General features: G+C 45.5%; 1 protein-coding gene across 2 annotated transcripts in view; it reads right to left on the minus strand.

The window, feature by feature from the left end:
- The window catches only part of GUCY2C (guanylate cyclase 2C), a 489,600-nt gene that overhangs the window by 161,744 nt on the left and 311,742 nt on the right, over nt 1-16,114 (minus strand). For both annotated transcript variants that reach the window (XM_085601431.1, XM_085601430.1), the window contains one exon: nt 9,572-9,658. In XM_085601431.1, coding sequence (XP_085457557.1) covers nt 9,572-9,658 — 87 coding nt within the window. The remainder of the gene's footprint in view (nt 1-9,571; nt 9,659-16,114) is intronic.

The raw sequence follows: 16,114 nt of genomic DNA on the forward strand, positions 1-16,114 counted from the left end.
GGATTCTTCGAGCCGTGTACTCGGTGAAATCAATGACATAAGTGCGTGTCTGATCTGCATGTAAGGGAATATTTCTGTCTTTGCCAGTCCATATGTGGCCTGTAAGTGTGCAAATGTGACCATTTCCCCCTTCTTCCACAGGTCCCCCACCTTTGATATCCCTATCAGGTCCCACTGTCGAAAGCCTTTGGTGTTGCAAAGTGTACCCAATCTTTTTGTGTCCCACAATGGCATTGCCTGCGTTACTACACCTTCCCACCCTCGTGTCCACTGTGCCTCAAACCAGATATGGATAGTGTGCGCCGTCGGAGCCGTGAGGTTGTTTCTCTTGACCTCATTGTACAGTGCTCCCATAATCCCCACAGTACCCAATAGGTGTCTATCCATTCGATATGCTGGGTCTTCTTAGGGTATGTGAAGCCATTGGTTTATGGCAACAAGCTGGGAAGCCCAATAATACACTTTGATGTTAGGGAGGGCAATGCCACCATCATACCAACTTCTTGTAAGTTGATGCATGGCTACACGGGGCGTTTTCCCATCCCAGAGCAGACTGGTCACTTCTGCATTTATCGCTGTGAAGTATGCTGGGGTGACTGGGAACGGTGTATTCTGTAGTGCATAGAGGAACCTGGGGAGTCCCATCATTTTAAAGAGGGCTGCCCTTCCTTACAAAGTCAGTGGCAGTGAGCACCAGTGTTTGACGTCTCCTCTAAATCTTATCAGGGGCTGTGTAAGATTTTGCTCTATAAACTGAGGTTTGTCATGTGTTCTGCACACCCCTAGGTATCTAAAACCACTGTCAGTTATCTGAAGTATACATCCCCTTGGAAGTCGCGGTGGGGAGCCGTGTAGTACATAAAGAAGTCCAGTTTATGGTGTATCCGGAGACCCGTCCGTATGATGTCGGATGTCTAAAAGGCAGTTAATTGAGCGCCCCGGGGATGCCAGGTATAACAGTATATCGTCTGCATAGAGCGAAATGCGATCGTCCCAATCCACCGCCCATTTCAACCCACGTATTACCTGGTCTTGACGTATCCATGCGGCCAGGGTCAAAAAGGAGCGGCGACAGTGGGCATCCAGTGATAGAATAACTGAGTCCTCCTCTATAGTGGATCTGCGTGCGATAACACTATGCAGCCGTCTCCAATTGAGGCCAGTGTTGCGATTTGGCATGAATCTGGACTGATCCAGGTGGATCACTGTGGTGAAATGCGGCTGTAATCTCGTGGCCAGTGTTTTTACTAAAAGTTTTGCTTCAGCGTTTATCAGGGAGATCGGCCTATAAGACATACATTCATGTGGTGGTTTGCCAGGCTTGTGAATCGCGACTATGATAGCCAGGCGCTGATCTCTGGGTAGGACCCCTTTCTCTAGACTATATGTGTACATATTAAGGGCCATATGTAGGAAGCCAAATACCGGTCGGTAACGGCCGAAATTCGGTAAATATCCCGTTACCGACCGGTATTGAGGCACTTGAGATGTAGGTGGCTGATTTCTGGATTCGGTATTTACCGAATCGGAATTTTAAGAAATCGGTAAAATACCGATTCGGTAAATACCGAATCCAGAAATGCTATGTAGGGGGCACTCAAGTGAGTGCATAATTGGTGTCTGGATTCGTTATTTACCACCAACTACAAGTTGATGGTAAATGACGAATACCTTTAAAAAAGCATTTTTGTGCAATTTGTGAAGTGCCATGTGGCAGACATACATGCCCTTAGGGCATGTATGTGCGCCACATGTGCACACATGCACGAATCAGGGGTGCAACAGGGTCTCAATGTGACACCCTGCCACCCATGATAATGCCTCCCCTATTACCGATTCGGTATTTACCGAATCGGTAATAGTAACTGGCTTCCCATTCATTCCTATAGGCCTCCAGGCCCATAGGAATCAATGGGAAGGGATGCATTATTACCGATTCGGTAAATACCGATTCATAAATACCGATATTTACCGAATCGGTAATGATTACCGATTAATTACCTACATACTATTTACCGATTCATAAATACCGAATCGGTAAAATTCGGTATTTATGAATCGGTAAATGTTATGCTACCTACATATGGCACTAAGTGTGGTATGAGCTGGGGTGCTGCTTTCTCATAGAATTGCACTGGAATTCCGTTAGGCCCTAAGGCTTTTCCTGTATGCAATGCGCTTATGGCCTGTGCGAGTTCTTCCGGCGCTATGTCTTCTTCCAGAGCCGCTGTCGCGTCCGGGGTTAGTGTGGGCATGTGTATGTCTTTGAGAAATTCAATATTGTCATCTATCGTGGCTGTGGCTGTTGGGGTATATATCTTTTTGGAATGTGCTGCTAACGCTTCGGTTATTTGTTGGGGTTCAGTCGTTATCTGTCCATCTTCTAGCTGAATCTGTGCCACCCATTTACTAGCCCTCTCCTTCTTTTCGAGCTATGCCAAGAGCTTACCCGCTTTGTTGCCTAGTTCGTAAATAGTGTGTTGTGTTTTAGTGAGCGTATTGTTTGTCTCTTCCCGTGCGTAGGCTTTGTATGCCTGTTGTGCCAAGTGCAATTTATGTGTTGTTTCTTCATTAGTGTCTGCCGCATGGGCTGCCTCTGCCAGCGATACTTCTAATTCCAGACTTTCAATTTGATGTCGCTGAGCCCTTTTCTGCCCCGTAACTAGGGAGATTGCGTGCCCTCGAAGTACCGTTTTATAGGCCTCCCATAGTGTCATTGGAGAGGGGACCGAATATTGGTTTTCCTCAAAATAGTTCTTTGTCGTTTTGAGGAGATCCCTACTGATTTTGTGATTTTTTAGGTATCAGGGGTGTAGTGGAAACAACTTGCGCCGTCTCGGGGTGGAAGCTGTATATGTAATGAGCACTGGAGAGTGGTCCGATATACCCCTGGGTAAATATGTAATCTCTGTCATTCCTACCAGCCCTGATGCTAATGTGAAGAAGTAATCTAGTCTGGAGAGGCTATTATGTAATCCGGAATGAAATGTATATTGCTGCTCCGTCGGGTATCTAGCCCTCCAGACATCTATTAGGCCTAGAGCCTCTATGAATTCCACCAGTTTGAGGTTTGCACTACTGGAATCCCTAGGGGTTTTTCTATACATGGATGCGTTCATGGTTGTATTGAAATCACCCCCCATTATCAGTTCGCCATGTGGGAGTGTCAGTAGGAATTTCACCAGGTCCAGGGAGGCAGTCTGGTGTAGCGTCGGTGGGATGTAGACTGTCACTAGGTTGTAGCTTCTACCGTTCCATTGACATGTTATCGCTGCAAATTGCCCTTGGTCATCCTTGTGGGCCCCATTTATGATCAACGGGAAGCGCTTATTGACTAAGATCCCCACCCATCGAGAACCGGAGGTAAAGTCAGAGTGCACTGTCATTTTGAAACACCGTCTATCTAAAGCTTTGCAGGCCATCCCCGTTAGATGTGTTTCCTGGAGAAGTGCAACAGCGGGACCCTTACGTCTGAGGTACTGCAGGACCAGGCCTCGCTTTATCTTATCTCCCAGGCCATTCACATTCCATGACAGCACCCCAAACGGAAGGCAGGACGGTCGGGAGGCCTGCACCTGGGGGTCTGAGTCACCAATCACCGTGTTCATTTGTGTCATGGTTGTCATTGATTTTTATCAGGTTTTGAATTGTCTGTACGGTATTCCCTGTGTTGTCTCCAAGCGTGACCTCTGTTACTGGACCTTTCGTCATAAGTAAAACTAAAACAAAAAAGAACCCCATTAACTGCACCCTTCCCCCCTCCCTCCTCCCTGCCTCCCTGCACAGCGGATTTAGAACTACCCCCCGCCACCCCAACTTAGCAGAGTGCTTTGCCCCCATAACTTTGTACTTGTGTAAGGGGGAGAGTTACTCCGCGTCCCCCGGCCATTCCCTTTGATTCCTCATAGTCCATCACGATCGAACTGCACCATCAGATAGTCCGGCCCAGTCCTCAATTATCAATGGGACCACCACGTGCTGTCAGCGGAGTGCTTCTCTCAGCTCGCAGGACCTGGAATCACATTGTCCGACTGAATTCTTGGCGTTAGACCGCTGCGTTCCTTTCGACGCATGTATTTCCTGATTATGCTGCGGCAAAGTCGACGTGGAGCGTTCCCCATGGTTCGAAGTTCCACTATGCAAGGTATCAATCTGAGTCATCGTTAGTAGTTGGGTGAGTGCCTGCCAATGCTTCAGTTTCTGTTACTGCTTCTAGGGCTGACTAGGTGGGCTGTTGCCACTGCCTTGTTCCTTGTCGATTGGATCCTTTGGCTGAGCGCCACCCCTCCAGCCAGTCTTGGGCTTCCTCCGGCGTCGTAAAAAAACAGCTTTTCCCTTCTGCCTCTACCCTTAGTTTTGCTGGGAAGAGCATTGCGTATTTAAGTTCTCGGCTGCGCAACTCCTTTTTAACTTCCAGAAAGTTACGGCGTTGCTTTGTCACAGCAGCTGTGTAGTCTGGGTAGAGGGTCACACTACTGTTGTCCACCCGTAGTGGGGGAGCAATTCTGGCCGTCTGCAGAATTGTATCCCGATCTCTAAAATTGGAGATGCGTGCCAGAATAGGTCTTGGGGGGGCCCCCGGTCTGGGTTTTCCCCCCGGTACTCGATGGGCCCTTTCCACCGAGTAGAAGCTGGAGAGCCCACGCGGCTGCAGTTGGGTTTGGACCAGGTCTTCTATGAAAAGATCTAATGCTGGTCCTTTGACGCTTTCCAGCACCCCAACCAGGCGAATATTATTGCACCGCGAGCGCCCCTCCTGATCATCCAGTTTTTCTGCCATCTGTTTGGTTACCAATTCTAATTGGCGCACTTGCTGTTGCAGGGCCACTGTGTCAGTCAAGAGAGTTGCGGTGGTGGTTTCCACTTCTGATATTCTAGTGTTCATTTTAGAGACATCTGCTCGTAGCAGTGATATGTCGCAGGAGATAGTGCCAATGGATGATTGCATTTGTTGTAAGGCGGTCATCACATCTTGCAACGTGACCTCCTTGGGCTTTGCAGTCTGTAGGCCACTTTCAGTACCTGGGGATTAAGCAGGTGTGTCCGGCTGTTCCTTATTAAAGGCATACTTGTCCAAACGGTTACTTTGCACCATGCGTTGTCCTCTGCCTCCCATAGTATCTGTAGTGCAGGGGTGTATGTCTGGTCACTAAGGGGGGGAGACAGTAATCGCCGCTGCCTGCCAATGGGGAGTATCCTCCTCTTGCGGCCTTTCGGTCTTCCTGTCTCGCGCCACCGCCGTCCTTAGACACAGGTATTGGCAGAGGGTCACCGTCTATGTGTGTGCTCCGTGGCACCCCTCACCTCAGTCCTATTCAGCACCGGGGAGGGTTTTGTAGGGTCCGCCTGTTTCTCAAAGCTACAGCGTTCTGTCCCTATGCCGGCAGTGTCTCAGGTGTCACTTCCTGTAGGAATGGCCGCCATATATTCGTATCTGCAAGTGGAGTGGGAGTATTGCACCGTTGTAGGCCCTCAATCAGGCGATCGCAGCAGGTCACCCCTTTATTAACACCGTAAAGCAATACCACTATGTAGGCCGGGAACCCTCAGCTCATGGAAGGCAGCCTCAGTCTTTTTTATTCCTGCACTCAGGCCTGTACCAACGCCCCTTCTCATTCATTTTCAGTGCTGAAGATTTCTTGTTCATGGTAGTAGTATTCCTGTAGTGAACACAGTGATTATGCTTTAAGTTGCGGCTCTGACTCTATTTAACAAAAATGTTAATGTGCCTCACATACAAAATAAACATGTAATAAAACTTTATAGTGCAACTGAATGAAGTACTTAAATAGTATAATATTAGGGTAGGGAATTGTTTTATAAAAGATAACAGATGGAACTTTTATTCAGCAGTTCTTTATACCGTGTTGCATTAAGTTGAATGAAATCTTTTATTTTTGCAAACTTGCGCATCATTGAATTTCATAAAGTTCATGTAAATTAAGTCACCAAAGTACGTTACTGCATAAGACGTACACCCCGTATGCTCATTTTATGTGAATCCAATAAATGTTTCCAGAGTTATGAACATCTTAGTGACGTGTGCTGAGCTGCAAACGTTTTTTTGCAGTACAGTTAGGTTCAATTTAAACAATACTATCCAAAAGAAAGGGGGGCACTCCCGGGTAGTTATTGACCAGGTGGGCCTGTCCTCTACAATGTAATAGTACCCAGACATACTGGTGTACTACGGTAGCCACCAAGAGTACTTCCCAGTAACCTCTAGGTGCCCGAGGAGATGTGGAAACCATCTGACAATAAGTGGGTTTACCTGTAGTAATATGAATGTGATTTTAACTTGTCACCTGGCCGGTAGGGACATTAACGACAACACTAGGTTAGCATGACCCTGGCAGCCATGATGCTGCTTTTGCGCGCGTTACTACATGGCTTTGTTTTGCAGGACTCTGTTTATGCCTTTCACATGAGAACCGTCTGCTTGGTTTGTTCTTTGCCTGTTCCTGGAGTTCAGTCTGAACACTGTGAGCAAGGTCGATAAACAATGCCCCTTGTTTTTCCATTCTGGTCAGTCCCTAGCACCTAGACAAAACATGCTAGCACAGCTGCTGCTGGAAACTTGTGCTTTGATATTATGGGGATGCATGTTTAGGTAACAGATACTTGGAGAGGGAGCTTTCCAGGGAGAAGAGCCATGTTGTTCCTATGATGTAGATATACCATCTAGGCACTAAGGTATGGGGTCTGCTGACAAAGCCCAGAGATCTTCTATTATATAATAATACTTCTTCTTGCCAAGGGGAGGGTGGTTAGGCCTCATAGTCCTTTACCCACTGTCTTTATATGATGACATCTCCCTTTATGATATATGGCCTCGCTGCAATGCTAACTGTATTGTTATTATGCATTTTGCTGCTGGTTGTGGCTGGCATACTGTGTTTTAGAGCACAATAGTTGAAATAAACATTTAAAACTATATTTTTGTGGACAGGTCCAAGAGTGTGAGCGCAATAGTGTTTCTTGTTACTGCGATTCCTGAGAGATCTGGGAGTGTTGTGTTCTGGAGTGTCTAATCATTTGCTTCGTCATGAGTGTGTAGGAGAGCGAGTGAGACACTATAGCTTGTAGGTCCTGGGTTTGTGGGCACGAAGGTGGTGGGAGGGCTTAGCTTCTATACACCGAGGTCCAATTTTCCTGCGCATAGTTCTGTGTATGTGCAGAATCCCTGCAACAAACTCATTGTTTGGGTATTCATTCCCTGCCCCATTTTAATGTCTATGTTACAATGCTAATGTTCCCATATCAGAATTTGTGTGCCCCCTTGTAGTTCATCAGGGTGCCAGTGTGAATGACATGCAGTGCAATCATATGGCATTGTAGGCCAAGCGGGTGACTGAACCCACACAACACTGGTGCCCAGCATCAGGCAGAGAAGAGAAGGCATGAACATTGACCTTAACAGAGATGATCCTGGAAGACATTGAGCAAACCCATATACACACTGATGTACTAACACACACAAAGGTCCTTAGTATTGCATGAATGAACTCAGAGCAGCCATACTTCCACTGACAAGTTTTCATCTTTGATCCCTCTGACGTTGATGGCAAATAAATACATTATACTGTGAAAGTTTTACAAGTGTACTTATGAACAAAAGCGACATAGCAGATCACAAATATCTAATAAGTGTCCAAGTAATTGGACTGAATGTAAGGAAATGAAAGATGGATACTGTAGCTTATTTAGCTGATATGGATATGTCCAGGAAATTGGCAATATAGGCATTCAAATGCCAAGATTATTCGCACATTTAAAAATCAAAGCAGGCAGCCTGAACTAATTGATCAGCAAAGGAACCAATCAGGGAGATAACTAAGCAAAGAGGGATGCTAAAGTATTGCCAAATGATGGCCGCTCATGTCTGGAAATGCAGGGCATTGCCTAGAGGCAGAGGTTCCCAATGCTGATGAAAACGAATGCTTCAGGCTAAATTATGTTCCTGATGCCCTCATTTCATCAGCATGATTTCAAGGATGGACCTGCTGTTTCAGTGAAACCATGAGAGATGTCACTTTGGCAGACATTGGAAAAGGATGGATTTCGTGCCTGAATATAGAACAGCACATTTATTGGGAGCTGGCTGTCCCTTCTCTGACTTTGCTGCTGTGTGGTCCAGAGAGATGTGGACACAATTCTGATACGATGCCAATAGACAATGAGGATGGTTCTAACACAGGAAATCTATTGTGGGTGAAATGGTTGGCAGTATGATATCTTTAGTTTCTACAATCTGATTGATCACGCTTTCAACTAATCAGAATAGGGTCAGGCATTTGATTAGCACTGTAACAAACTTCCTGTGACTCCTGTACAGGCCAGTAATCTGTTGTCACGAAATGCTGCACTCTCCCAAAGTCAATAGCATCTGGGTCGGCGCGGTATGGAAGACGGAGATATTAGGTATACCCACAGTGCTCGATCCTTGATGAAAGTGTGACTAAAGGACAACACCACTCTCCAGAACCACATCACCCCTGAGAAACCCAAAATAAGGGCAACCATCAAGGATAGAAGATCGAGACAGGTGAGAGCTTTAGGCCTCACGTATGTGCATGGTATGCATGCGCAGTAAGGCAGGGATACATTAAATAGCCCTGATATAGGCCCCAGACCCGTACGGACTATTAGGGTGGGCTCAAACATGTTGGCATCCATACACAAGGTTTAATTGAACAGTTACATTCAATACAAAACCCCAAGGAACTATTTATCCATATCTCAGGTACCCTATGAATAAAGGAATACTTTGGGTATACCTGTAAGTATTTTTAACTCTTTACCTTTCATCTGGATCCCTGCATATCCAGTCTGATTTAATCTAAGAACTCCCATTCCATCTTTGATTGAATCCGCCCTGCTGGTACCATCCTCCCAGTGAGTGGATAGGCGCCTATGATGAAGCATGTCACGACAGAATGACTGAGGCATCTAGTCCAATATCTTTGGATATCCAAGAGGTACAAGGAAAGACCTTTCTTCCTATGATAGGATCAATTTTTTTCCTCTCTCTGTAAATATTCCAGTTGCTTTTGTGTGTGACACAGGCCAGTAATCTAACTGAAGTCTGTTTGCTATTCACTGTTTGTTTTTCAACTAGTGGCAGGGGCAAGCAGATCCCCTGAAAAAGGCAGCTTTGCTTCAGGATATTCTTCCTCTTGCCGCAAAGAGAAAAAACTGAAATCAGGCACAGTCCTAATTGTAAACAGTATCGGTAAGCAGGCAGCATGAGAGTCATGACATATTAATGTTGCTGACTCGAAACCGAAGCTACGCCATTCTCGCGGCCGGGGGAGGGATGTGATGTGGGATGGATGTGTGGGCGGGGGGAAGCGGGGGGTGGATATAGCGGGAAGGGGATGTATGAATATTGGTATTGGTTTTTGTTGCATGTCAGGATGGGCCAATATGCCACCAGAGGTACTGCATTGGAATATTCCGTAATGATGGAAGGTGCATTTTTGTTTTTGTATGTGTTAATAAAATGTTTAAAAAAAAAAAAAAATGTTGCTGACTCCTCCATGTCTCTCTCTATCTCTTAGTCTCTGCTTACCTTGGCAATGTCGTACAACACTGATATTTTAAACTCCCAGTCCATGAAGGTGCCATCAGGATACGATATTTTATCGTTCAGGACATCCTAAGAGGTGAGAAAAGACAGTTGAAGGTAACCGAATAAGAACTTTTCTTCTCACGCAATATAAAACAAAAGTTTTTTTTCTCCTTTTTCCTATAGATGTAACAATAACCCTACTGAACATAGAAAAGTCTCAAGAGGGGGAGGACTTTCCATATGGTGGCTGCACAATAATAAAAAGTACATAAATGTGGGAAAGGTACTGTTTTGTTATATGTGAGCATTAAAGGGCATGTAACACCGTTTTTAAAGGAGGAGAGGTAACTGTGTTGGGGCTGGTAACTCAACAGGGATTTTTACAAAATAAAATGCATTCAAGGCCCATTTTTGGTCTTTTGGTATTTTTCCTGACTGAAAGTTTAGCCTAAAAAATACAGACTGGCCTGTGAAATTCCCTGTGGAAGTTAAAAACTTGTTTTCAGGAAAACACTGCCAACTGTTTCCAAATATACACCTATTTAAACAAAGGGTACCTTATCTTCTGATAGATAACCTTTCAGCTAGGTTTATACTATTCAAATTCCACATGCATACAAACACACCAATGGATTGTGATTACAGAAGATATCTTGAATGATGAGGGCAATGGTAATAATGTCTCCGTGGTAGAGACATTACTCTGTTCACAGTAGAATCATTTTGCAGACAACAAATTGTGCCTGCTGCCTTGGCCTATCTGTCTTCAGCCAAATGTCTAAATATCAGAGGAGAAGCCTTGGCATAGCAGACACAGAGCATGACAGTAGACACTGATGCTGGAGAGTAGCCATGACTAGATGAGAGGAGACTGGCTGCAGGTTTGATATAAAGCTGTCAACTGGCTTAGTTTGAGATGGTGGTTCTGACCATCTAATCAACCTGCATTTTTCGCTTTTTAATCACTGTTTTTTGAACTTTTACTGTGAGAGTGCCTTATAACCTGTGACTCATCCACAGTAAACCCATAGTAAAATAAACTGCACGTGTTTACCACCAGTGTCCGCCTGTTAAGATGAGGCCACTGCAATGCAGCAAGGATGAGAGGCATTTGGCTGGTTACACATGTGCACACACATATGCACACATATGAGGGCTACACTTTTGGAGACTTCTTTCATGCACAGCTCAAGAACTGGTAGCCTGGTGCAGAAGAGACTATGCAGAGTTGGGTGGTGACCTGGAATAGGCCTTATAATGTGCGTGTACACATGTAGGCAAAGCTAGTGTGCTTTAGTGTCTTGACTGTAGTGACACTCCATTATACGTCTATGGGAATGGCTGCCTTATGGCGCAGCTCCTGTTCCCTGGGGTCCACAGACTCCAGGGACGCATCAATGTACACTGTAATCTGTGTGAAAAGAACAATTTTGTAAAGTCCAGAAGCATATCTGTACAGCTAATGGGTCATCGAGGAGTGTCATATTTCTCTGCCTCAGCTCATGGGCAGAGCTCAGACCTCTTGTGTACCTGATGGGATGGATTAATTACTTTTCTCTCCAGCTGCAGGAACAAAGGCCTGACCCACCAAAGGAAGCATTTAGTGCTTACGTCAGCTCTGAAGGAGGAAGGAATGGGGAGAACTGCTCTGCATCAATCGGCCAACTGTCATCCTGGCCAGGAAGAGGGCCTACCCCAGGGATCTCAACAACGGAGGGAGTGCAGATCTCTGGAGCCAAACCAGAGGGAGGTCTCCTTTGAAAATTTACTGGGAGACAGCCCTGGTAGTAATGTCAGTGAAGGGTGGAGCTATCCTAGAAGACTGGGCAGGAAGGTTGGGATAGGGGTGGAGAGGTGATCTGGCACCTCAGGATAGACCAGAGGCGGAGCTCTGCTGGACACTCTCACCCCCATTTAAAAGGTCCTGCACTGGATAGAGAGCTCTCTCTTGGTTATGCTTTTCTGTGACACACTTCGCTTGGAGGAAGCTGCCTTGGACAGTCAGAGGGATGCACCCCCTGACTGACATCTGGCCCCAGGACTCTGAAACTGATGGAGCCCAGGACGAGTAGGGGCACACCCCAGGACCAGGGAAGCTGGTCCCTTACCCACACCCAGAGGGCCAGTTGGGGGAAAGACTTGGCTTCTGTGCAGGAATAAGAGGAGTCCAGAGAAAGAGCAAGCAGAAGGCTGGCTCAGGGAGCCAGTGAGACCAGTTCCCTGCAAAGTTTGTCACCCTTTAGGACCAAGAGGTCTAAAGTGCTCCAGGTGGCTAGGGCTCACCACCAGGAGCAAAATGAGCTGAAGACCATCCATATCAGCCAAACGGGGCCCCGTTTAAAGTTTGGCGACCTTTGACCCCTTTTCAGCAATGATGCACGTGGGGTTCACCGCCGGTTCCAGTTTGGCCCCCGGGGTGGGTCAGGGCCAGGGGCTGCCCTGAGAAGCACGAGAACAAAGGGAAGTGCAGTGGATCTTTCCCCCGACATGAAGCAGGGGCCCAGGACCCCATCCATGGGCCAGAGAAAATGAAGACGGCGAGGGAGTGCTGTTGCGTTCCCCCATGATAGAAGGAGAGGTCCCAGGACCTAATTAAGTGTTAATATTGTGTATCTGTGAATGGTGATTACTAGCTCACACCACCTTCGTTGGGTAGGCCTTAGACGCTAACCTATGAGAGTCAAGCGCTACAATGGGGTGTTAGGTTCCCTGTGGAGGACAAATGTACACCCATTACTTGTGCAGGCCACACAACTAATGACTCATTTTCTAACCTTAGTTAGCTGGTAGGACAGCTTCACACTCACAATTATGCCGATTTCTGGCAATACCCATTACCTGCAATCATACAAACAGCTCCAGCAAGGGAATTCACAGATTGAAATTAGGAATTATTAGATACTGAAGGAAATAAGGCACAAGAATAGTTGTCATGCCATCCTCGGACTCAATATCTAAAGAAACAAAATGATTGCCTTACTAGCGACAAGACCCATGGGAGAATACAAACCCATAATGAATTGGCTCATAATCAGGGCCACTCAGTTCTTAATTTGTAAAACAATAAGTGCCAGGGCCCTCATCAGGAGGCGAGCCCAGCTTTCACCACCCATTGCCACTGCTAGCACTGCCAATGAGAGTACAAACACAACCACTAGCCATCACACTGCTACACGTTTAACAATTCAGACTGTTCAAGGCCCCCCAAAGCTATAGGAATGACTTGCGAGGCAGGTACTAGTTATTTTAATGTCTATCTGATTATTAAACAACTGTTGTTGTGCTCATCTTTATATTACACAAACAGCACCACCATGTGTTGACAAATAAGTGCCGGTGCCGAGCACTAAAATTAAGCAATGAAGCTACTGGAATTATGCAATTGTACAGCTGTGGCATTTTCGCATAATTATAGATTTGCCACATAATCCATCATCTGTTGCGTAAACTGCATATTTTAACAAAAAAATTGTTTATAGCTCAAGCTGTTCAAAAGTTATGAAAAAGGCAAGAACATGTGTTGCCTCACAGAAGAAGACCTTGTGCAAAATTTGACTTGTCACCTTTTCATTGCTAATTGCTATATTTGGGTCTTAAACCAGTACTATTGAAGGCCAATCAATGACCAGACAGTGTTAACAAGTGTAAAAATGACATAATTATGAAGTAACACTATCACAAAATGTGACACAATATTCTGTATGATTTGCCTTATCTAGCCCCATAATGTACTCAAACCGACCGCATAATTAGGCCCTCCCCTGCCGCATAATTCCAGTGGCCCTGCTCATAATGAATAGCCAGTGCACAGCAGATGCTCTATAGTTATGGGACCCAAGAAAATATACCACTGTGTAGCTCCTCCTAAAAAAGGTGAGTATGAGAATGCATGGATCTGCATGTTCTAGAGCAACAGGTAAATCTGATTCTGAAGGATGAGTCCTATGCGGGTTTTCTGGTAGCCACACATGTGGCGGCACTGGGGTACACTGCATTCAGGGGGAATACCATGTTGGTATACTGTAGCACTGGGGGTGGGGAGCTAGAGGCAGGCATGGCAGATATAAGTATCAGTGTATTTGATACGTTTTGTATTTCACAGTTAAATGGGCTGAGTGTTCGAAATTTGCCAGATTGTGTTAGCTGGAGAGGGTTGCTGTCCAGAAGGAAAGCAACATGAGGATGTCATGCTTGTCCACCATCAAGATAAACAGTCTTCTTGGTGAGTAGGAACCAGGTTAGGCCCAAAGCAGTCAGAGCGCCTTAAGGATTGACAGGCAACCTTCTTAATGACCAGAAATTTCATCCTGAGAGTTAAGCTAGCCCTAAAGAGATGAACAACTGTCAGGTTTAACGAAAATAAAACTCCAAAGTGTCCATGAATCCCTATGAGGATGTGAAAGCACCAAATCTATTTCTAGACTAGCATATAGTACAGGTCTTGCGTTAGTGGTTGTCGGATCCCTTGCTTGGTACAGAGGAGGCAACTGTGCAACAAAACTTTAGTGGACCAATCAACAAGATACTATTAGAGTAACTCCATCATCCCCCATGCCATCCATCTCTCTTACCTCTTGCCATCACTGGCCTCACAGAGTTGAGGTAACTCACAGATTACACTCACCAACAGACTTTGGGTTTAGACTACCAAGCTTTCCCTAAAGAGAAACAGAACACAAAGGCTCAGTTCTTACACAGCAAAGCTATCCCTCAGGTTACACTGATGTGACAGTCTGAGGTTTTAGTCAGCAGAGCTATCCCTCAGGTGCCACTACTTCTATTGCATGATTGATTAATCATACCTCAGACAAATTTGCCATAGAGCCCTCCACAACTCTTCAAGGCGCTGAGAACATCAGATTTAAGCAGAGCCCTTAAGATTTCACTACTCTCTGCCCTCTATAGTCTCTGATGGATTCTGAATTGAGGGTTTTCAATCTTCATGTATTACAGTTGTGCAGAAAATCTTGTTCTTGGACAGTGCACTTTCACTAAAATGTTATGCACATTCTCACTCAGTCCTCACACAACTTCAAGAGAGGTATGTATAATGCAGATTTAATAGTGTCTGTGTACCAGGAAAGTGAAAGCATGGATATCTAGTGGTAGCAGCTATTTCCACTTTCGTGGCAAAACCGTAGACCCTTACCTGGATAATGTTGGGACATTCGCAGTAATATCATGATCTGTGTTTTTTCATGTTTTCCCAATTCTAAAGTTGCAAAGGGAGCACTACGTTTTATTCTCGGTGCTAACTAGCATGGGCCTCTTACCCTGCAATGAAGTAACATCACCATGTTTCTTTATATGATAATACTAATTTTGGGGAAATTAAAAAATGTGTTAAATGCACATCTGGCTCTCTCTGCAGGGTCACCAACAAACTTTTTGCCTTTACCCTCCACTTTTTTGCTGAATTTGTTTTTGTTGGCATTAGGACTCTGTGCACTTTACCACTGCTAACCAGTGCTAAAGTGCTTGTGCTCTCTAGTCTCAAACATGGTTTAATTGGTTTAGACCCAATTGGCACATTTAATTTACTTGTAAGTCCCTTGTAGGGTGGTATACCATATAGACAGTGGGCCTACAGCACTTATTGTGCCACCCACCCGAGTAGCACCTTAAAACATGTCCCAGGCCTGCCACTGCAGCCTGAGTGCAGTTTCAAACTGCCATGCCGACTTGGCATTACAATCACTTTGCCAAGCCTTAAACTCCCATTTTACATGTCACCCCTAAAGTTGGCCCTAGGTAGCCCATAGGACAGAGTGCAGTGTAATTAAAAGGTTAGACATTTACTTTTAAGTTTTACATGTCCTGGTGGTGAAAAACTTCCAAATTCGATTTTCACTACTGTGAGGCCTTCCCCTACCAAAGGATAACATTGAGGATTCCTTATTGCATTTGATAAGCTGTAATTCCACATTGGGAGGTCTGAGAACCACGTAGAGACCGGGACCCACCTGTTTGCCTACCCACCTGAGGTGTATAGCCATTGGATTGACTTTGCGGCTTCTTCTGGTACGTTCTTCTTCACAGCAGCAAATCCTTTTCAGCGGTCCTTCACCAAAGAAGTATCCGACCTCGTGGAACTGTCTTCGGCCAGAACTCTCTGCCTCGTCTCGCTGGAGATTTTCAACATCCTTTTCGGTGACTAAGTCCAAATGTAGAGGTCTTCACTGCGGCTTTGACCCAAGGCCATCCGACGACGAATACTCCCTTGTTGAACACCTCCTGCAGCTGTAACCCACTGAACTTTACCTTCTCAGATATTTTTTCTTCTAAGTCCGAAGATAAGCGCTGACTGGGCCCAATCCACTTCCTGTATCGGAACCGCGCTCCATCAAGGTCGGCCATATTTTTCGACTTTGACCCGGTCTCGCGCGAATAGATGTCCATGGTTGGCACTAGTTTTCATTAAAAACTTTAAAAATTCAGAATTTCGGTTCTACTGATTGGATTGTTGTCATTTTGGCATCAAATGCTTTATTAAAATGTACTCTATTTTTCTAAACTATTTTTGGATTTTTCTTGTGCCGTGTT

This window comes from Triturus cristatus, chromosome 4_2 (genome assembly GCF_964204655.1).
Source record: "Triturus cristatus chromosome 4_2, aTriCri1.1, whole genome shotgun sequence".
Lineage (NCBI taxonomy): Eukaryota > Metazoa > Chordata > Amphibia > Caudata > Salamandridae > Triturus > Triturus cristatus.